Below are 23773 nucleotides of genomic sequence, written 5' to 3'. Positions count from 1 at the left end.
GGGACCTGGAGTTGTCCTGGGTGGTGCCACGGGGACAGTTACCGGACATTATATGTCCTCCCATGGCCCACTGGGTGGACTGTGGGAGAGTGTGGGCTATGATGTGGACCATTGACCATGGGGTGCAGCAGGGCTCAGAGATGTATTCACCAAGTGCAATGAATGTCTCACGATGATGGAGGAGGTTGTTGTTATGGGGGGGGGAGTGGGGTGAGGGGGGTGGAGGGTATATGGGGACCTCATATTTTTTTAATGTAACATTGAAAAAATAAAGACAAAAAACAAAAAAGAACTGCTGCTCGACAGGCAGGCAGCGGGGCCACGCCTTGAATTTAGCGGGGACTTCTGACCTAGGGAAGCGTCAGGCACTAAATGTTTCAGCCACCAGGTGTGTGGTGACGGGTCCCAGCGGCCACAGGACCCTGGCGCTGGCCCTTTCCACACAGGTGGCCGCGCCTGCCCCTCGCTCCCCTGCAGGGAAATGGCCGGCCGGGAGGAGGCTGATTTTAGAGGTGGCCACAGGACCCTTGCGGGGGCTGGACGGAGAGGCCAGGGGGGCGAATAGAGCCCTGCGCAGGTTAAAGCAGGTGCTTCGGGGAAGCTCCAGCGCGGCCCTGGGCGTGGAGGGTGGGACCTGGGGAGGGGACGGTTCTTCTGTCCTCAGCGTCCTTCCCACACGTGGCCCCTGTCACCCCAGCTCAGCCCGCCACACCTCCCCTTGCCTGAGGGTGACCTCAGCCCCTCCCCTGGAGTGCTCTGCCCCCTGTGAAGCAGCCCAACGCCCCTGAACCGGACCCCCTCCGGCACAGCTGCCAGACCCCCGGGGTGCAACTCTGTTCCTCTCGTCAGCTCCCCTCGTTGCCTCTGCTTCCCCCCAAAGCCCCTCTGTGGACCCCGCTCTGCTCCCCTTGATCTTCTCACACCCCCAGCATCTTCTCAGTCTGCTGCAAACCTCCAGGGATCCCCCAGGCAAAGCTCAAGGGGACCCCGCTTTCGAAGCGCCCCAGGGCTGCCACGGCTGTGGGGGGGCTCCGCTGGCCCCTGCGCCCCTGTCCTGCTCACCCACGCGAGGCCCCCAGGGTACCTGTCCCCACCCACGGGAGGGCGAGAGCCCCAGCTCCTGGGACTCTACATCTCTGTGCCTACGGGGCTTAGGTTTCCAAGCAAATAAACCCGGGACAACGGGCTGCCAGCAGGCAGAGTGTCTCCAGCTGCTGGGAACACAAAGCAAGCCGTTTCCTTAGAAACGAACATCCCCCGGGGAAGGGGCTGGAAAGGGAATTGCACATCTGGCCAGAGGGGCAGCCCTGAGCCACAGGGCAGCAGCAGGCCCTGCCATCTCCCCAGGGCAGAGAGCCCCAGCTGCTGGGACAAAGGGGGCCACTGACCGGCCCAGGGGGGTGATAAATGATCGTGGTTATTGACTTTAGGAGAGGTCGGTGGGAGTGGAGTGTTCATTTCATCCTCCTAGCAACCTGGAATGCAGAGGGGCAGGAAACGTGGTCCCATTGTACAGATGAGGAAAGTAAGGCTCCCAGGGGACACGCTGCTGGCCGATCACCGGCTTCAGCAGCTGAGAACAGGACACAAGCCAGGTGTGGCCACGTCCCCCCGGCTCAGCCTGCAGTTTCAAGCCGAATTGGAATTATCAGAGGCAAAAAGCATCACCTTCTCCCTAGACCTCCAAAACTGTGGCCAAAAAACATAGCTATTGACTGAAATACGTAATAAGCCAACAATCCAAATCCCTGATTCTTTTTCCTTCTTTAAGAAAAATCATGCGTTAGGGACTCGGGCCGAGCCTGAGGTTTCATTCACAGGGCAGCCTCGGCAAGGGAGGACAGAGTGGAAATTTCCACGCTTGGGAATTTCATCTGCCTCCTTCCAAGACGCGAGGACTTTTCAGAGTCCAAAGCTTCCAAGCGGATGAAAATGCACAGCTTTCTGAGAACCTTTGCTGATTTTGGTCAATTTTCAGGCTTCTCCAGAATCCAACAGGGGCCAGCATGACTCACTGAATTCTTTATAAATTAAGAAGCTGTAAATTACACATCTTTTCTTCTAAACATGTATTTGACTTTCCACACTGTACAGCCAAACTGAACAAGCAATACCGCAGAGGTAGTTTCCTTCCTGGGAAAATTCCCTTCCCTCTTCTTCTGTTCCTCAAATGGAGAATCGACTTGTAAAGGGGCACTCCCGGTTGGCTAAGAAGCGCAGCTTCTCCTTTTCTTCCCCCAGTTTGAAAGCGCTAAGTGGTATCAATGTAGATGCTTTGACCACCCAACTTTCCAAGGAAGGGTTTTGCGCAAGCACAGGCCACACGAGTGAGCACAGCAGCAGGGAAATCACGCAGCAGTGAACCGGGCATGGCCTCAAAAGGAGGGAGAAGCTTTCCCTCCCTGGGAAATCACAGCAGTTGCTTTTCATTAGAAGTCGCTCATTCTTTCTCAACTCCACTCTGTGCCAGGCATCTCCCTGCCCTGGAAATTGAGGCATCTGCCCTCCAGCTGGCCAGCGGTCGCCCGGGCCAGGACATGCCCAGCGTGCCCGGGCTCAGCTGGGCCCGATCTTCTGATGACAAAACCTCAAAAGGAAGCAGCAACTGAGCCCCGGTTTCTCACTCTGGGGAAATGGGCCAAAGAGAACTGCCTTTGCCCCGTGTGGGTTCTGGGGGTCGAATTTTATCCATTCTTGCAATCATTTATTTTGAAAAGAAAAAAAAAATTTTCTTTTTTGGTAAACATAAATGAAGTGTGATTCGGAAGGAATAGAAACTTTTAGAAGACGTCGTTTCCAGAACGCATAGGGAATGGCCACAAGACGCTTTCATCTTTGGGGAAAAAAAAGTGTTATAACATCGATGTCTTTGTCAAGATGGGAAGATGATGTTACACAATAGGACTCTGTTCAGGAAGCAAAGAGCATCATCAATGGGCATGGGAGTCCCAAGGCCAGGCTGCCACTATGCATGGGTACCCCGAGAGCCAGGCCCGCCCCACACTGGGGGTCCTCAGGAACCCCGGGTCCAGGCAAACTCTAGGATTCCTTGACCCTTAACATTTTTATCCGAAACAGCCAGGCTCTGGGGCACGGCTGCCCTCTCTCAGCTGTATGCTCAGCTCAAGGCCAAGAGCGGGGGGGGGGGGGGGGGTGGTCTTTGGCAATGGGATAAAGCAGGAGGCTCAGGGGCCCTGGGATCTGGAGCAAAGTGGGCAGATGGGCACACCCGTCCGGGCTGGCGCCGAGGCTGTGCGCCTGTGCCCTGCGCAGGGGTGGGGGAGAGGAGACGTTGGGTGTGTGGGACGGAGCTGGGGGCACAGTCCCCAGGGTGGCCACCAAGCCCACCTCCTCCCGGTACCCCCCATTCAGGTCTCGCCGCAGGCAGGGACCACTCCCCGCCAACCCGCGCTCACGGGAACACAAACAACCGATGGTCCTGAATGCCAAAACGAGGACACGCTCTGAACGGGGCAACTGTATTGCCAAGGGTTGAATGGGGCCGAGAAAGTGGCATAAAAAGTTTGAGCAATTGAAAAGAAAAAGGCAGTAACCTCTCTTCTTCCAAATAAACAAAATATCCTTTGAACGTGAAAAACAGCCTCTAAGCAGGTCAGGCCGGGGCCAGATCACGAAGCGGTCACATCTGCCTCACTCTCCGCTCCCTCTTCTCCCTCCGGCTGCTCTGGGGACCCCGGGACCCCCGCCCCATGAGCTGCTTCGACATGCACCAACTGAGCACCTAATGCTTAGGCGTGGCAAAAGGCCATCTCCTCTCAGGCTATCGTGGCAGTGACCAGCTTTTCAGAGCCGTAAGGCTCGCCCACCACCAGCTCTCAACACTTTATGGGCTTTTTAAAACTCTGCACCCGTGAGGTTTCCCTCTCGTGTTGACAAACCTCTCTCCCCAGAGATTACAGTTTTGGTTTGTATGACCACATAGAGATTGGCAGGACAGCCAAGAAAGCTTGATGGAACAGAAAAACGGAGCGAATGGCCTCGACTCTCAGCACTTATATTTGAAGAGAAAGGCTCATCAGAAACTATTCCCTCGCTTTGGTTTTTCAGCACTGTCTGACATAACTTGGTTCTAGCTTTCTTAATACCAGGACTGTGTCAGAAATCTTGAAGAAAAAATTTTGATTACGTGGAACAGACTTTACGTTTTTACAGGAACGTATAGGGGAGTGGATGTAGCTCAGCGGTTGAGCGCCTGCTTCCCTAGTTCAAGGTCCCAGGTTCAATCCCTGGTACCTTCTAAAAAAAACAACATATAAATGTCTTACTCAACATCCAGTGCAAACATTGTTTTTCTACTAAGCTGTCCTACCTTCTGAAAACATTCCTATCCTCAAGTATAAAATAAATAGCTCTAGTCCCACCATGTAGTTGAAAAAAAAATGATTTGGGTTTTTGCCCTTGAAAACTACAAAAAAAACAAACAAAACTTAAGCCAGTTTCAAACACAGCATCAGAATATTTTATCCAAGCATTAGGAGGTTGAACAAATACTGAACTTTACCTTGGCCTTTCGTCTTGGCCCAGCTTCGAAGCGCTGGAGAAGGTACTTCTCCAAATCTCAGTTTTCTCACCTCCACACATTTTATTTTATTTTATTTTTTTTTAATATTCTATTTTTATTTTTAGGAGGTACCAGGGATTGAACCCAGGACCTCCTACACAGGAAGCAGGTGCTCAAAACCTGAGCTACATCCGCTGCCCCCTCCAGAGATTTTAAGACCTGGCTGATAGCATCCAAAAATGCTCCCATTCCCTTAACACAAACTTTAATTATCTTTTGCCAGAAATTAAATGAGGACTAGAAGTTTGGGCCTTTGTGGAGGGCGTGATGGGCAGCACTTTCCCTCGGTGACAAGGTGGATGCCACAGATGCAGGCTCAGCTCTGTGGCGTGTTCCCGCAGCCGGCGTGGATCTGCAGGGACCTTTTAGCACTTTCTCCCTGTTCTGCTGGTAGCCCCCAAAACCCCCATTTTCTGGGAGCCCAGGACAGGTCTGTTTGACCCCAACGGCCTCTCCCAGATTCAGAAACCAGGGTCCCAGCTGCTCGAGTACCCTGTTCTCAGCTATTCAGTAGCTGCCATCCATTGGGGCGATGAAAGGCTGAGAAATGGAAGAAAGAGGCAGCCCCTCTGCCCTCCATTTCTACTAACAACTCTGGCCTTGGGAAGACGATGTCTGCGGTCAAAACTAGCATCCCAGCGGAGTGGAGGGTCCCAAACCAGGCCCGGAAATAGTGAGCCATTTCTCTGCAATGAAGTATGTCTGTGGCATGGCAAGAAGACAGCAGCTGAGTGAGAGGGCCAGAAAGCAATCGCCAGGGGCAGGCTGCTTCCCGAGGGGTGACCCAGGCCAGCCCCACAACCTTTCTGGGTCTCCAGGGGTCACCCAAAAATACCCGTCCCTCCTGGGCACGCCACGGGGTTGAATGCGACAGACGCCCGAGAAAGTTCTCTGCCCTCTGAGGCAGATGCCCAAGCACGTCTGTTCTCTGGGAGGATGACGTGCTGGTTGGAATTCACTAGAAAAGATGTAGCCTCTCACCAACCATCCCAGCAAATACAAAACTAGAAAACCCCCTGAGGAGATGTCCACGAGGAGCCGGGCCACCCGGGACCAGCGTGGAAGGCGAGACACGAACCCCCTCGCCGCGTGGGCCTCCGGGAGCGCCATGGAAGTGCGGCGTGGGCTCCCTGGCCACGGGGCCACGGGCGGCGGCCACGGAACTTACCAGGTAGCGCTCCTCCTGGCGCATGCTGGGCGTGCGGATCATGTGGTTCTGCTCCCCTCGCCAGTCTCCAAATCGGCGGAAAAAGTAGTTGGATAAAAACCGGTTGATGGGGTCTCGAATGATGTTGATGTAGACGGGCTGGTCTCCTCCAAACCTAACACACGCACACAGACAGGGGGCTCATTAGCAGCAGCCACTGCGGGGGCAGGAGGAAGCTGAGTTCGAAACATTTCTCCTCCCGGTTATGGTGTCCTAGCCCGACCTCGCCTGCTGAGGCACCGGGGCATGATTTAACGAGGCTGCAGCATCTTCGGAAGGGTGTGTTAGCAGCTCGCGGCAAGGGGGGCCGAGAGCACCTGTCCCAGGTACCCAGGAGAGGTCCCGGGAGCTGTCCTTAAGCCTACACTAACGAGGGTGTTTGTTCCTGCAGAGGTCTAGATTTGTTCCATTTTCTCACCACACCGTAGGGTTCTTGTGAGGGCAGGGTCACTCTGTCTCTGAATGTCCCAGGGTCTGAAAGAACTGGCTGCACTTAGTTGGCACCTGGTGAATGCCTCCACTCACTGGTCAATTATGCCCGCCTGGGTGGAGAAACAGGACTTATTCTATGTTTTATTCCAACAGTCCCATAAGTGGCTTCCTCATTGCTGACATTTACTGAGAGCTGACTGTGAGCCTTGTTCTAAGTATTTAACAGGTGCCAACTCGCTAAGTCTCACAACACCTCAGGGGAACCGAGACCATAATTGCCATTTACACTCTGGGAAACTGAGGCAGGGAGAGGAAGACTCATTGGTGGCTGAGCCAGGATTTGAACCCAGGCTGCCTGCCTGGCTCTAGAATCTGTGCTCCTTACCAGGGAAAGAAAGCTCCAGAGCTGAAAAAAGTAACAATGTGAGGGATACAAAGAATGAAAGAAGAAATCAATGAAAGCATCCAAAAAGTGGTAAACAAAAATAAAATATAAATATCTCGGCATTCCATTTTAAGTCATTCAACAAACACGCTGAAGGCTGTTGCAGGGGTGAGGCCTCCTCTTTGAACTGCTCGAAAGCAGAGGCCCTGGGGAGGCTCTGGGCAGGGGTCTTGCCCGGGTGAACCCTGCAGGCTCTTCTAGCCCCATGACCCTGCAGCCTTCCAAGGAAGATGCCAGAACATTCTGTCAGGGGGCAGCGAGCTTGGAGAAAACACACTGACAGGAGCCCCCTCCCAGCTCTGTCCACCCTGTGGTCTCTGCTCACGTTTCAAAACCCAGCTGGGAATCGCAGCCCCCACCCCCAGACAAACTGCCCTGCCTCCCACCCCTGTGCCAGCTCCTCCTCTGGGCCCCAGGCCCTCTCTCCAATTCTGTGTCTGTGTCTGTCTCTCCCAGTGGACCGCGAGCCTCCTGCAGCCAGAACTGTGTTATTTAGCACAGTGCAAGGCACACAGTAGGCGCTCAATAAATGATGACTGAATGAAGGAATGAATGTCCTGGTGAACACTTCTAAATCTCTTAAATTTCTGCCACAATCACAGGGCTCTCTTGTCAGACTGAAGGAGACATAACCCGCCATCATCAGTCTCTTCTGGGTATCAATTTCTGTAATGTTACCCCCAGGTTATTTGCATTTTTATAGAGAAGCTGCAAAGAGAAGGAGACAAAGGAACAAAAAGGAATAACCCTCCAGGGGTGGGAATTCAGGCACCAGGACACGTGAACAATATTCTGGATTCTCCCATACTACCAGTTGGAGAATGTGCTGCTGGCGAGGAAGGCTTCTTACTGCCACACAAGCATCTCAGGTCCCAGCCGTACACAGGTGGTGTTCATGCAAATTGGATGAACGCCCCGGGAGGCAGCTGTGCTAACCACAGCCTGGCTATACCTTCTTTTTTATTATCTGGGTTTCATATCTATGATTAAACAGTAACTACCGTAATGACATTAGGTGCTAGGTTGACAGAGCCGAACGCCAAATGCAAGTGCCAAGAGAGCCTCAAAAATGTGTATGAGGCTTTTGAGAGCCTCAGCTGGACTTTCCTTCTTCCCGTGAAGAATGATTGCGAAGGCTGACCAGCAGCACTGCCCGATCATGTGAATCAACGCGGTTTCTCACAACCCGCCTGGCCACAGCCGCCTCCCACCAGGGGTGGGGGATTCTCCAAGCATGAACAAGTGGCTCCTGGTCGTGCCCTGTAGCCCGATACACACTTTCCAGGATAACCTTAGATGGTCTAACAGCTTATCATCAAGTATAGATGGGAGCTTCCAGAAATTTCTAATGGGCAAGAGATGTCTGCTATATATCTCCCCCTTTCCAGAAGGTGACAATAAATAATGGTCTTACTGTCTTCTGCTGTACACACAGCTCCCTCCCACACTGGCAAAATCTGTGTGGCCTGTCAGTTATATGCCTAAAAGGGACATAATCCACCCTCTCATGCCGTCCCCTCTCAGGGTCAGTTTCTCCTCTCTCCGAACTTTTCATTCTGGTCAGAATTCCGGCCAAGGTTGCTGGGTCACCTGCACCCACTGCTGACTCTGTTCTAGGGACTGGAAGGCTTTGCCCGCGCTCTCCCCATCGGAGGCAGCACAGCATTCCACCCCATGTTTAAAACCTTGAGAGGATGCGGGCATTTTCGGAGGTTGGAGTTGTCCTGGGTGGTGCTGCAGCGACAGTGACTGGACATTGTATGTCCTACCATGGCCCCCTGGGTGGACTGTGGGAGAGTGTGGGCTATGGTGTGGACCATTGACCATGAGGTGCAGCGGTGCTCAGAGATGTATTCACCAAGTGCAATGAATGTCTCATGATGATGGAAGAGGTTGTTGTTATGGGGGGAGGAGTGGGGTGAGGGGGGTGGGGGACATATGGGGACCTCATATTTTCTGAATGTAATATTAAAAAAATAAAGACAAAAAAATAAAATAAAATAAAAAAGAAGACAACTGGGAAAAAAAAAACCTTGAGAGAAAATGCCTGCGAATTGGTCTACTGGTCAACCCAACAGCTGAGGCATCTCCATCATGCCAGTTGATATTCCTAGACTTCGTTGTATGCATGTCTCCTTATGTCTGATCCTCTTGACACAAAGCATCAGCTTCACCCTCACACCTTTCACCACTTTGAGCCTGGGATGCTCCAGTTTTATTCCTTTAACTTCTTATGTTGTTTGTTTCTTTTAAAAATTCCATTAACCTTTGTCTTAAGACCCATTTCCCTTCATGTTATCATCTAGAGCTCAAATTTGGTCTTTACCATGCTCTAGGTTGTGCATCCCCTGAGGAGCAGGAAAGTCACGACTGGACTGTGTCTCACCTAACACCACACCCTTTTGTCCTCAGTCACCACAATGACCAAGCAGACTTGAAGTTCTCTTGTCACTCATCCTAAACCAGCAGGTATCCCCAAGTTCTTTGGCATTTGTTCACAGGTCATATAGACCAGCTCTTTAATCACTCTTTGGGTCTCCCTCTGACCCTCCCCAAATTTATCATATTCTTTTTTTTCCCTTTGATGAGTCAATGAGGATCTGAAACAGCATACAATTCTGTAGGAATCATTGCCTAGTTCACTCTCTCTCTTTTAAAGGAATTCCTACATACGTCATTCATTTTCTTCAACATATGCCCCATAGACTGCTAAGTCAATTAATCGATCCATCTGCATGGTGGTTTGTAGGTATGTACCTCAGAAAAACATATTCTTGAATCAAGCCCATTCCTGTGGATGTGAACCCATTTAAGTAAGACCTTTTGATGAGGTGACTTCAGTTAAGGTGTGGTCCACCTCATTCAGGATGGCTCTTAATCCTATTACCGGAGTTCTTTATAAGAGAATGAAATTCAGAGAGAGAGAAAGTCATGGAAACAAGAAGCTGAACGCAATGAAACCTGGAAGAGAAGGGAGAGACCGGCAGACACTTCCATAGGTGACAGAAGAGCCACTCTTGGGGAAGAAAGCATTGCTTTGATAACACCTTGATTTGGACATTTTCCCAGCCTCAAAACTGTGCACAAATAAATTCCCATTGTTTAAACCAACCCATTTCATGTTTTGAGGAGCCCAGGAAATTAAAAACAATTGGCAATCTTTGGCACCTCTCCAATAGCTACACAAAGCACTTGGCTAAGAATTTTAGCTATAAATTCAACAAAATTCTGAAGACGTATGCTCTTCCAGGGATACTGTTAGATAAGACTTAAGACCTGGAGACTTAAAGCTGTTTTTGTCCTCATACTACAGTAAAGTTTCCTATGGCTGGAAATGGTTTTGAAAGCCTATCTTCTTTTTAATGCTTGGCCTGGCAGTAAATGCTGTTCTTGTGCTGATTAAAAGATGAAAAGCTCCGTGAGGCTTTGATCTTTGTCAGGGAGGAAGAAAAATGAGAGAAGTTGAAGAAAATGCCATTGTGGACAAGGCTATGATTATCTGGGGGACAAAGTCAGGAGCTCCTGGAGGCAGAGATGGTGGTTTAGGGTCACCCTAAACAAAAGCCTCCCTCAGCACCACCTGTGGCACTCCAGCCATGCCCTCCGCAGGGGACACCTCGGTCTCTCTCCTACCCCCCAAAATAGGGCCTTCCATCCCCAACACCAGCTGAATGCCTGAGTGGCACTCTGCCCCACGGTGTGACCGAAGGACACAAGGTGGAAGACTTTGCTGGGTGAGAAGCCGAAGCAAGCGCGGTGGAGGGAGGGGGCGGCTGGGCCACCGGGTCAGCGGTCCCGCTGGGAGGGGAGGAAGAACTGACAGAGCTGGGAGCCAATGGCGATGAGAAGAGCGGGGGCCTCTCACCACGCCGTGACTGGGTCGTGCACGAGGGGAGCCGGGGTCTCCCGGGGCAGCACTATCGGCTGAAAAGCAGAAGGGGAGGAAGCAAGTGGCATTTTCCAGAAGATGCGTTCTGCTGTGTTCAAGAAGAAGCCGAGAGCAAAGGGTCACTTAAAATTGAACTTCTGAACTGTATTTAAGCAGTTAAAGAAAGCTGTTAAATAACCACTAATCCTGTGAGCCAGGCAGGGCCCTGTGAGCTGGGCAGGCCCTGGTGAGTCCTGTGAGCTGCTGGGAGCCCCTGGCAGCTGGGCAGGCCCCTGGGAGCCCCCATGAGCCCCTGTGAGCCCCTGTGAAGCTCTGGGAGCCCCTGGGAGCCTCTGGGAGCCCCTGTGAGCCAGGCAGGTCCCTGGGAGCCCCTGGGAGCCCATGAGCCTCTGTGAGCCCCCGTGAGCTGGGCAGGCCCCTGTGAGCCCCTGTGAGCCCCTGGGAACCCCTGTGAGCCTCTGGGAGCCAGGCAGGCCCCTGTGAGCTGGGCAGGCCCCTGTGAGACCCTGTGAGCCTCTGTGAGCCTCTGTGAGCCCCTGTGAGCCAGGCAGGTCCCTGGGAGCCCCTGGGAACCCCTGTGAGCCTCTGTGAGCCCCCATGAGCTGGGCAGGCCCCTGTGAGCCCCTGTGAGCCTCTGTGAGCCAGGCAGGCCCCCGTGAGGCGGGCAGGCCCCTGTGAGCTGGGTAGGCCCCTATGAGCCCCTATGAGCCCCTGTGAGCCCCTGTGAGCCTCTGTGAGCCCTTGTGAGCCTCTGTGAGGCGGGCAGGCCCCTGTGAGCCTCTGTGAGCCCCTGTGAGCCTCTGTGAGCCAGGCAGGCCCCCGTGAGGCGGGCAGGCCCCTCTGAGGTGGGCAGGCCCTCGTGAGCCTCTGTGAGCCTCTGTGAGCCCCTGGGAGCCAGGCAGGCCCCTGTGACCCGCTGTGAGTCAGGCAGGCCTGGCCGTCCGGGCCCCAGCTGCCTGCTGGCTCAGGACGGGGTTCAGCGCCTTCCTGGGTTCCGGATGATTTAGTCCCCTTGGCCGGCACACTCTAGGGCCCCGTGTTAAAGGCGGACCAGGCCACCGGGACAGCCGGTCAGGCCCGGGGCCGCGCTCCTTGAGCCAAGACAGAGAGGCCGCGCCGTGAGCGGGCTCAGCTGACGGCCAGTGCACGGAGCGCACGGAAGGGAGGTCACCGTTCCCAGATCCGGGGGCCGCACCGCAGCGCAGGATGGCCCGATCGTCAGGGCGTCGCTGCAGCTGGCGACGAAGCAGACTTCTCAAACGCCCCCACCACAGTCGAGCAGGCCACTCGTGTTATTATTAGAACACTGCAAGGGAGAGCCCGGAAGGTAGGCAGGGAGGCTGCAAAGAGGCCTGGCTCCACCGCTAACTGCTCCGAGCCCTCTGCAGGTTCAAATTGCACCAAAATGTGCAATAAAATACTTACATTAAAATACCCGTCTCTTGACTCTTATTTGGTTCAATACAAAACATGGATTTTCTTTTCAAAAGAACCATCAGATCCAATGGCTTCTCATTAAAAATAATCTTAAGTTTGCACAAGACTTAAGATGGAGTATTCTGAGACAAAACGAAGCTTCCATCCAAATATTTTAAACTTAATCCTTTGGCAGGAGAAAGAAATGGATTAAAATGTCTTTTCAAGGGCAACTGCACTGCTTTGAAAAGGAAGGTAGATTTGAAACTAATTGTTCATTAGGAGGACTCTAAATACTTAAAAGAAATGAAAGCGCCATTAAGCTGGAAAGTGTCTTACCTTGAGAAGTTGAGGAAATGAACGTGTCGGGTGAATAAATAGGGTTGCTCGGCAGTACTTATATTTTTAATCAGTTCCATCTATTAAAATAAAAGCACAAAATTAGCATATATTGGATCTAATTTACAAAGTCCAACTCCTTCATCCCCGCTTATTATTTCTTGGGCCAGGGCCACACAGCTGTGTTTTATGTAACATTTATGAACTTTACATAAAGCTTCTCAGTGCATAAAACAGCGCTTCCCAAATTTATAGCCCTGAATCTAATTCAGTTGATTGCTACCATGAAAACAACGTGACCGATGAAGTAACTTCAACTGGGGAGTAAGTGTGCTGCTATACTGAAATGTATGGAAGAAAATGCCTTCAGTCCCCTCTTTTAAAGTCAAATCCAGAAAAAAGTTAGTCCTCATTTTATATTTTTTATAATGATAATATTGAGGACTGCAGAAATAGTTGGGAATTAGTTCTGCAGAATTTAAAAGGGGGGATAAAAGGAGACAATGCTTCATTATTTTCCTCTTTTTTATTAAAATATATATGTAAAGAAAATATTTCATAGGAAACACACAGACCCTCAAACCTCTGGGTTTGGGTGGGTGGCCATCTGAATTATTTATTTACAGTTTTCAGCAAGTCAAAAAGTAGTTATGTTTGTGTAAACGAACTTTTATGGTCTTCTGGAACATGTCATGATACAGAAAATGTTAGTGAAATCCTAGAAATACCAAGCATTCTTATGATTCTCTGACTTCCTGAATCCACTTTGCTCAGACTTTCTAATTGGCCTCATAAAACTGACACACTGTGGAACAGAAAGGAAAAAAAAGCGCACTGAAGATGAATACTTTGGAAGAACATCAAAAGGGCAGTTTTTCCTATTTTATGAAATAGTTTAAAATAACAAGGGAAACAAAGGTTAGTCATCACATATCAACCACAGTAGCAATAACAAAAACAAAATAAGAGCCTGGAACTTCCAGTTTGTCTCAAACACAACAGAGGCCTCCGTCTGCCTTGTTACTCAGGCCTAGCCCAGTGGCTGACACATACACTAGGACCCAATAAATATTCATTGAATGAATCCACTCCAATGAGTACATGTGTTAAAGATTGTTACACTGGGACTTCAGAGTCTAAAACCCTTTAACCAGATATTTGTACTCACAAAAAAATGTTGGAATAAATGAACTTAAAACTTTAAAAGTAAATTACTTGCAGTTCATAAACCTTGTGCTTCCGTTGTTCACTGGCCTAGATGAATAATGGTTTGTCCACAAGCTTGAGCGTAAAAGGAAATTGAATCCTGGCTCTTTATCTTCTGTTTATCCTCTAGAGCCTCCACTACATGCTCCAGGCCTTGGTGTTGGTAGTAAAACTTCCTGCCTGGGCCCATTATTAATTTTGGTTTTTGATGGATAGAATTACTGATTTCGAAGCATGACCACAGATAATTTATCTCTGAGGGTGTCTACTTAGATACATAACTCTGTACTGTGTGTATGTTTCATATAGAGACCATTAAGGCGTTAATCTCTAGATTCTTTTTATTCAAATATTTCTCGACACACATAAGAATACTACAAGAAAGCCCCTTAGTTATGCATGAGAAAACTGGAAAAGCAGGTCAGAAGATAAAAATGTTTCTTTCCCATTTCCAATAGTGTATTACATTCTCTAAATACATGTCAATGTGTGCAATTTAGCGAAGAAACAGTGGTGGTTAGGTTTTGAGAAAACAATGTCATAACAGTCCAAAAGTTGTCTATTTTACAACGAAAATGGACTAACAGTGGCAATCCATAACTCTTTCAGGCGTATCTTTAAATATAGAATAAAGGCACGAATGCTCGTGTTTATTGCACTACCTCAGAGAAGTCAGAGAGGACACTTTGGCCTTCGCACACTTTGCCACCGCCCGCCAAATAATAAAATCACTTACAAATAAGTGATTAATCACTTAGGATAAAAACATTATGTTCAAGGTGTCATTTGATCTTTTTCACAAATGCAAAAAATCCTGGCCGGACTTTCCCTTTTTCTAGTAACAAGCAATGGGAACTTGAGTTCCTCCACCTTTGTAAGGTCCCACCTTTTCCCTGCCCGTGCTGCCCCCATGGGTGCCGGGCCCCATCTTTACTCTGCCTCATCTGCCCTCCATGTAGCTGCCAACCCTCCCTTTTCTGCCCAGCACTGGTGGCATCACAGCAGGAATGGCAGGGCCTAAACCACACCAGGAGCTGCTCCTCCTCCCCTAGTTTGCGCAGGACTTACTTGTCTTTTTCCATTTGGCACTACCTGACCCTGCCCAGGCCCTGGAGATGGAAACATGGAGGACACAGGGAAAAGACTGTGGGATGTGTCCTTGGGGTGCCCCCAGCCCACTGTGGCCAGACTGATCTCCTAATTCCCAGTCCCCCTCCACTCCTTCTTCAGCCTCATCCCCTCTGGAGAGCCCTGCTATTGCTAGCAGCACCCTCTACATGCTCGACCTTGGCCTCTCTCCTTCCCAGACTCCCACACTCAACCACTGGTTGAGTCTTGCTAATTCCACCCTTGGTCTCTACCCCAGCCTGCTCTCAAGACCATCATCCTCCTTCCTCCCTTGGAGCCCAAGGGTCACCCATCTCTGGCTTTCACTCCTGGAATGCCGTTACTCTTCTCTCTGCATTCTCCCCATCACTCCTTGCATCTGCAATGCCCACCCCTCAAAGGGTCCTCCTGGACCTCCCCTGATTTCACACCCACTGATTTCCCACAATCAGGCACTAAAGGTGTCTACAGAGATAAAGATTTGGTTCTTGCCCTGCAGAAGCTCAGATCATGTGTTAATCACTGTGGGGTAACAGGCAACAGGAGAGGGACCCATCCCTGCTAGTAACAGAGAGGTAAAATTTCCCAGGATGGTCTCCTGAATGGTTTTGAAGGACTATTGGGTTAACCAGTAAAGAAAGAGACCTTGTAGAGAGAGGAACAATCCCCAAATACGTAGAAGTTAAATAGCACACATTTAAACAATCGATGCAGTTGGAGAAGAAATCACAAGTAAAATCAAGAAATATCTTGATGTAAATGAAAATGAAAACACAACACACCCAAACTTACTGGATGTAGCAAAGGCAATACTTTGAGGGAAACTGATAGCCCTAAATGCTTATTTTAAAAAAGAGGAAAGACTCAAATCAGAGACCAAACCTCACATCTGGAGGAAGGAGAAAAAAAGCAAACTAAACCCAAAGTGAGCAGAAGGAAGAAAATAATTAAGATTAGAGTGGGAGACAAATGAAATGGAGAATATAGAAACAGTAGAATCAACAAAACCAAAAGTATATTCATTAAAAAGATCCATAAAATCAACAAATTTTTGGCTAGAACAACAAAGAAAATATAGAGAAGATGCAAATAACAAAAACCAGAAATGAAAAGGGGGATATTACTACTGATCCTGCAGAAATAAAAAGGATAGATAAAAAGGAATAGAAGAGAATATTATATATGCTGTATTAGTCAGCCAAAGTTGTAGAAGCTTACGATAAACCAGGCCATAAAGCATAAGTCACTTCCCTCACCAAAGTCTATTTGGAGCAAGATGGCTGCTGACGTCTGCGAGGGTTCAGGCTTCTTGGGTTCCTACGAGCTCAGCTCCTCTGTTTCCTCCAGAAGGTCAGGTGTAGACTATCAAGCGAAGGGCTTTGTCTCTTTCCCCAGGGTTCCAGCTTAAGGCTTCAGCATCAAACTCCAACATCAGAAACCCTCAACTCTGTCCTTTGCCATGCCTTTTATCTGTGAGTTCCAACCCACCAAGGGGTGGGGACTCAACGCCCTAATCATAACTCAATCTTGCCCAGGTACAGATCAGATTACAAGCATAATTCAATATTTCTTTTTGGAATTCATCAATAATATTAAACTGCTACATATGCCAATAAGTTAGACAAACTAGATGTACTCAGCAAATTTCTAGAAACACACAAACTACATACACTGACTCAAGAAAACACAGAAGATCTCAATACACCAATAACAAGTAAAGAAATAGAATTATTCATTCATAACCTTCCAACAAAGAAAAGCCCATGACCAGATGGCTTCACTGACAAATTTTATCAAGCATTGAAGGCAGAATTAACACCAATATTGCTCAAACTCTTCCAAAAAAATTGAAGAGGGGGGAACATTTCTTAACTCATTCTATGCAGCCAATATCATCCTAATCCCAAAACAAAATAAAGATATAGCAAGAAAAGAAAATTATAGACCAATACCCCTCAAGAAATAATGTAAAAATACTAAAAAATACTAGAAAACCAAATCTGACAGCACATTAAAAGAATACACACCATGATCAAGTGGGCTTACCCCAGGTTAGGAAGGATGGTTCAATATAAGAATATCAATTAATGTAATATACCGTATTAGCAAAACAAAGGAAAAAAACACAACATCATCTCAATTAATGCAAAAAAGGCATTTGACAAAATCCAGTACCCCTTCTTAATAAAAACAATCAGATGACTAGGAACAGAAGGGAAATCCTCAACATGATAAAGGGCATAAAACTCACAGCTAACATCATAGTCAATGCTGAAAAAATGAAAGTTATCCTTCTAAGATCAGGAACAAACCAAGGATGTCCACTGTCACTGCTGTTAGTCAAAACTCTACTGAAAGTTCTAGCCAGAGCAAGCAGGCAAGGAAAGGAAATAAAAGGCATCCAAATTTGAAAGGAAGAAGTAAAACCTTTCCTAATATGCAGATGATACGATCCTGTACAGAGAAAATCCTGAAAAAAAGCTACTAGAACTAAAAAAGGAAGTTGGAAAAGTGGCAGAGTTACGAGATCAAGACGCAAAAATCAGTGGTGTATCTGTACAGTAGTAATAAGTAATGTGACAAGGAAATCAAGAAAAATATTTCACACAATAGCATCTAAAAGAATAAACTATGTAGGAATAAGCTTAACCAAGTATGTAAGGACTTGTACTTGGAAAACTAAAAACATTGCTGAAAGAAATTAAAGAAGACATAAATTAATGGTAAGACATTCTGTATTTATGGATTAGAAGATTAAATGTTGTCAGGATGGTAATTCTACCCAAAGCGATTTAATAGGTTCAATGCAACCCCAATCAAAATTTTGACAGCTTTCTTTGCAGAAATGGAAAAGCCAATCACCAAATTCATAATGAAGGATAAGGGACCCTAAATAGCCAAAACTATATCAAAAAAATGAACTTGGAGGACTCACAGTTCTGATTTTAACACATATTACAAAATTACCATACAAAACAGTATGATACTAACACAAGAACATACACAGAAACCAAAGAAATCTAATTGAGAGTTCAGAAATTAACCTTCATACCTGATTTTTGACAGGGGTACCAAGTCCACTTAGTGGAGAAAGAATAGTGTCTTCAACAAATGGTGCTAAGAGAACTAGATATCCATGTGCAAAAGAATTAAGGTGGACCCCTTCCTCACACCACATACAAAACATCAGTCAAAATGGACCAAAGGCCTAAATATAAGAACCAAAACTATATAACTCCTAGAAGAAAGCATAGGGAAACATCTTCAGGACTTTGTGTTAGGTAAAGGTGTCTTAGACTTCATACCACAAGCATGAGGAACAGAAGAAAAATTAGATAAGTCAGAGCTCATCAAAATTAAAACCTTTTATGCATCAATGAACTTCATAATTAAAGTAAAAAAGACAACCTACAGAATGGGAGAAAATATTTGGAAACTATAAGGTAAGAACCTAGCATGCAGAATTTATAAAAGCACTTACAACTCAACAACACAAAGACAACACGAAGACAACCCAATTAGTAATCGAAGAAAATGTGGCATTGGTGTGGAGAAAGTGGCCATGGTGGCTGCTGGGGGTAGGGAGTGAGAGGAAAAGCTGAGATGTGGGGGCATTTTCGGGACTTGGAGTTGTCCTGGGTGGTGCTTTGGGGACAGTTACCGGACTTTGTATGTCCTCCCATGGCCCAGTGGGTGGACTGTGGGAGAGTGTGGGCTATGGTGTGGACCATTGACCATGAGGTGCAGCGGTGCTCAGAGATGTATTCACCAAGTGCAATGAATGTCTCATGATGATGGAGGAGGTTGTTGTTACGGGGGGAGGAGTGGAGAGAGGGGAGTGGGGGGGTATATGGGGACCTCATATTTTTTTAATGTAACATTAAAAAAATAAAGACAAAAAATAAAAATTAAAAAAATTTTAAAAAAGACAACCCAATTAAAAAATGAGCAAAAGACATGAAAAGACATTTCTCCAAAGAAGATATACAGATGGGCAATAAATACATGAAAAGATGCTCAATGTCACCAGCCATGAGAGAAACACAAATCAAAACCACAATTAGATATCATTTCACACCTGCTAGAATGACTACTGCTTAAAAAACAGAAAATAATAAGTGTTGGAGAGGACTTGAGAAAGAGGAACCCTCCCTCATGGTGACAGAAATGTAAAATGATGCAGGCGCTGTGGAAAACAGTTTGGCAGTTTCTCAAAAAGTGTAGAATTTCCATGTGACTGGGGAATCCCACTTCAGGTAAATATCTGAAAAACTTGAAAGCAGGGCCTTAAACAGACATTTGCACACCAGTGTTCATAGTGACATTATACCCAATATCCAAAAGGTAGAAGCAAACCCAAGCGTCCATCAACAGATGAATGGAAAAGCAGAACGTATGGAGAGAGAGAGACAGTGAGATTCTGATGCATGTCACAACATCAACGAACTTAGCAGGCATCAGTTGAGGGAAATAAGCCAGAAGCACAAGTATTATATAGTGTCACATGGACTGAGCAGAATATGCAAATTCATAAAGTCATAAGCTGGAATAGTGGTTACCAGGGGGCAGGTGGGAGTGCGGAATGGGGAGGAATGCTTAGGGGTAGTTTCTGCTTGGGGGGTGGAAAAGTTTTGGCAATGGATGACGGTGATGGGTCACAACTTTGCGAATGTAGTTACCACCACTGAATTGTATATTTGAAAGTGGATAAAATGGGAAATTTTAGGCTGTATGTATGTCATGGAGGTGGGGCAGGAATTGACATTGAACTATACAAAATAAAGAGGGAAGCCTATGTTGACAGTATAACCAAATTAATACATGAGTTGTAACAAAAGTAACACACAAATGTTAATAAAAGGTACTGTCTGCATGATTTTTCCTGCAAACCTACAACTATTCTAACTAAAAAGGAATTAAAACAAACACACGCACACACACACACAAAAGTGAAGCTCAGGTGGACATCATTATGCAGGGGCTATACCAAAACGTTGTTTCTCATCTTCTGCTGTAAACCCAGCAGGCCGGGCTGGCAGAACACACCAGCTCGGCTCTGAATGCTTGGGTGGCCCCGGAACTGCACATCCAAGCAGAAGCTCACAGGACAACTCCTCAGCCTGCAGCCTCAGACCCCCTGCCCTTCCCTCCCAGAAAGGGCAGCCCTTCCAGCTTGGCCACTGCGGTCCAAGGTGACAAACCAGCCTGCGCTGAGGAATGACGGCCACCAGGGGGAGCAACGGCAGAGCAGGCTGGGCTGGAACCCACGAGAAAATGCACCCCACGGCTACGGGGGAAAGACAGTTTACGTTTCCAGGTCCTGATGTTTTTTTCTTTTTTTTTTTTTCCCCATTAGTGGGACTCAACGTTGGTCTATGGGCTTCCAAGATGAGCCCTCATTTGCAGAGCCGGGGACCTGGGGCTGGCTTGGGTGTCTCTGGTTTGACTGCCCGCAGCTCCATTGCCTATGGCATGACAATGTTAGGAAGCTCTAAAGGAGGCTTTTCCAACACATTGCAACCAAGGGATGAGTGTGCAAGCCCCCGGGGGAGACACCAGGAAGTAGCAATTTAGGGGACACGTAGTGTCCTCAGAGGTTTGAGGGAGTCCTGGCTGAAAAAGCAATGGTTCTTGTTCTGTGAAGGATTCAGTTTAATAAAGGAAAACTCTCCCACCAGGAAAGCGTCCTTGCAAGGACTTTTCACCAGAGTTGCACACGGGGATCTCCTACGGAATTTCCCCCTAAAGACACAAATACCTGGGCTTCAGCACAAACGGGGGCTAACCTCAGGATTTTGTAGCAGGAGTTGAAATATGTGCTGCACAAAATCTCCCCAGCAGATCTGAATGCACCTCCTCCCCAACCCATTCAATGAATAAAAGTCTACCGTAAGCCTGGCACTCAGAGTGCTCCAGGGTTGACCCCAGCTCAAGTTCAAGTCTTTCCTCTTGATTTACATTATGCTCCAGTCTGATGAACTCCTCTCTGTCTCCTATACACACTTGTCCCTCCCTCTAAAGTGGGGTGATAACACTGCCGCAATAATGCTGTTTCAAGAATAAGAAACAAGAAACATGAGCACTGAGTATGGTGTTTGCTGTTCAGACCCAGCAATAGTAGGTCCCCAATAAGTAGCTCATTTAATCAAAATGAATGAACAAACAATGGAGAAACTGCTCCAAAAATAAATGAGTGATGCATGGATAAACACAATGTGGTATATCCATACAGTGGAATTGTAGTCAGTCTTAAAAAGGAATGAAGTTTTCATACAAGATATATTTTAATTTTTTTTAAGTTTTTATTTATTTATTCCACCACCAACCCCCCTTGTTGTTTGCACTCACTGCTCTCTGTATGGATTTGCTGTGTGCTCTCTGTGTCTGCTTGTCTTCTCTTTAGGAGGCACCAGGAACCAAACGTGGGACCTCCCATGTGGTAGAGAGGGGCTCAATTGCTTGAGCCACCTCCGTTCTCTGCTTTGTTGTCTCTCTCATTGTGTTTTCTCTTTGTGCCTCCTTGTTGCATCAGCTTGTTGTGTCAGCTCACTGCTCCAGCCTGTCACAAAAGCTCGCTGTCTTGCTCATCTTCTCCAGGAGGCATGGGGAACTGAACCCAGGACCTCCCAAGTAACAGGCGGGAACCCAAATACTTGAGCCACATCCACTTCCCAATGATATATTTTAGTTTCCTCATTGCTAAAGTAAATACCATGCAATGGGATGGCAACAGGAATTTATTGGCTCAGGGATTTGAGACTAGAAGAAGTCCAAATCAAGGGGCCATTAAGACGATGCTTTCTTCCTGAAGACTGGTGATGTGGGGCAGGCTGCCAGCAATCCTTGGTCCTGGGCTCCTCTGTCACATGGCAAGGCACATGGCGGCCTCCCTTCTCTTCGGGGTTCCATTGAACTTTAGCTTCTTGCTCCCCATGGCTCTCTCTCTGTCTGAATGTGATTTTCCTTATAAAGGACTCCAATAATAAGAGTAAGAACCATCCTGATTGGGCCAGGCCACATCTTAACTGAAATGACCTCATCCAAAGTTCTGACTTACAGTGGGTTCATACCCAAAGGAATGGATAGAACATGTTTTTCTGAGGCCCATGGCTACAAACTACCACCTGGTACAACATGGATAACCTTGAAGAGATCATATTGAGTGAAATAAGCCAGACACAAAAGGACAGATGCATGATTTCACTCATCTAAAATACCTAGAGTAAGCCAATTCATAGAAACAAAAAGTATTGTAGATTGGGGTTATCAGGGGCCAAGGAAGGTGAACCGGGGAGTTATTGCTTAATGGGTACAGCATTTTCATTTGGGGTGATGGAAAAGTTTTGGTATTGGGTGGTGGTGATGGTCACACAGCACTATGAATGTATTTACTACTACTGAAGAGTACACTTAAAAATGGTTAAAAGGGGGAATTTTGTGTCATACATATGTTACCCCAATAAAATTTAAAAAGAAAACGAATGCATGTTCTTGCTTGAACTGAAGCCAGGCAACCACACCTTCAGGAAGCCTCCGATGAGACCCTGTGGCTTCTAGACCTTTTCCAGATCTAATATCCTGTCTTTTGATGAGCTCTTTTAAAAGTCTCCTTGCATTATAGTCATGGCTCATATACTCGGGGCGTGTGGTGACTTAGGAATGATGGGGGAATTAAAACACTGCAAAGGGTACTTGACCAAGGAGTTGCAGAAATCCAGGGCATGCCAACACAGGGTCTCTTCACACATCCTCCCCCCTCCAACCCTTTGAATACTTTTCATGGTTTTGATCATTTGAACAGCTGCAGAATAGACTCGGAGCAGATGTGAAGTTCAAAGTGAAAAAGAGGAGTCTTTATTGGCATGACTGAGCGAGGACCACGCAGCAAACCCAATCTGTGAGCCATGAGTTCTGGGGAGTGCAGAGGAGAATCACAGAGTCCCCGATCAACTATGACCAGGATTCACTAGGTGAGACAGAGTTAACCAAGTTTTTGTTTTTGTTTTTAACTGCAAGAATTCTCAGAATCTTTATATAATGCTAGCCATCCCTGTGAGCCTCTCAGAGGAAGAGAAGTAAGGCCTGCAGCATTTTCCACACGCTGCTGTATTTTTAGCTCCAAAAGAGGTACATGAAATAAGGAAGAAAAATAATCTGCATGGAGTAAGTGCTGTTTTCAATTCCTAATCCTCGGTAGCTATGATGCAAATAAAAATCATGAAATGATTTGCATTCTCCATCTTCTTGGCTCAAAAGCCAACAGTGTTTGTCCTTCTCCACCAAGAATGAGATAATCGTCAATTCTGACTTCTGTGATATGCCTTGAGGTACTCTGACTTTTATGGTACTGAAACATTATAAAAGATGACATCAGACCCATTTACAAAAACACTTATGAGCATTTTGGCAATCGCATCTCACGCCTTCTGGGAAAAAAAAAAAAACTGCCTATCTTTCAAACTAAGTACAATTTGCGTTTTCCAAGAGATCATCTAAGCCAGCCCAAGAAAACTAAGAGATCTGGCTTTACTGGATAAACGAAAGATGCCATCATCACAGATTTGTGTTTGATTCTGTGAGGCGGCCCAACATTTGGCCCACAGTAGTTCTCCATGCTCTTCTGTGAAGGAGGAGTTTCCAAAATATAAACTTCAAAGGTGTTACTATTTCCATCAGGGCAGATGTAATGGGATTTTTATAGGTATTCCAACAGTTGGCGTCTTCACACTCCCTTTCCTTTTGAATAATCCCTTCAGTGTCGGTTCCATTAAATAGATTTTTTTTTTTTTTTTTAATTTAGTACTGTGAGTGTGTGATGGCAGTTATTCTCCAGGGACAGATGTAGAAGTGAATTTGACCCTGACCCACAGAGGGCCTTTGGTGTCTAAATTGAACACTCTAGTTAATTCCAGCCTTATTAACGGATGCTATTCCAAAGTTCATTTGGAAGTCAGTGGTTTGGAACTTGGAACTCATTTTCTCGTAAAAGAAATGTTCTACACGGTGAATAGAGTTCCGGGCCAGCCCACAAAGGCCTGTTTAAGTCATACCGCACCTAAAGCAGAATTCTTTCCTAACTCTAGAAAGAAATGTTTTCATGGGGACAGATTTTCAGAGTTCTGCAGTTTAAGGTTGAGAAACACTTGACTA

The 23773-nt window shown here is 47.1% G+C and overlaps 1 protein-coding gene across 1 annotated transcript in view; it reads right to left on the bottom strand.

Moving 5' to 3' along the window:
* UST (uronyl 2-sulfotransferase) overlaps window positions 1–23773 on the bottom strand; it is a 350244-nt gene that overhangs the window by 114702 nt on the left and 211769 nt on the right. The window contains exons 4-5 of the mRNA XM_058289681.2: window positions 12311–12390; window positions 5751–5904 (exon numbers count right to left, since the gene is read on the bottom strand). Of these exons, the coding sequence (XP_058145664.1) occupies window positions 5751–5904; window positions 12311–12390 (234 nt within the window). The remainder of the gene's footprint in view (window positions 1–5750; window positions 5905–12310; window positions 12391–23773) is intronic.

The sequence above is a fragment of the Dasypus novemcinctus genome, chromosome 28 (assembly GCF_030445035.2).
Source record: "Dasypus novemcinctus isolate mDasNov1 chromosome 28, mDasNov1.1.hap2, whole genome shotgun sequence".
NCBI lineage: Eukaryota > Metazoa > Chordata > Mammalia > Cingulata > Dasypodidae > Dasypus > Dasypus novemcinctus.
This window is presented reverse-complemented; position numbering and strand designations above follow the sequence as displayed.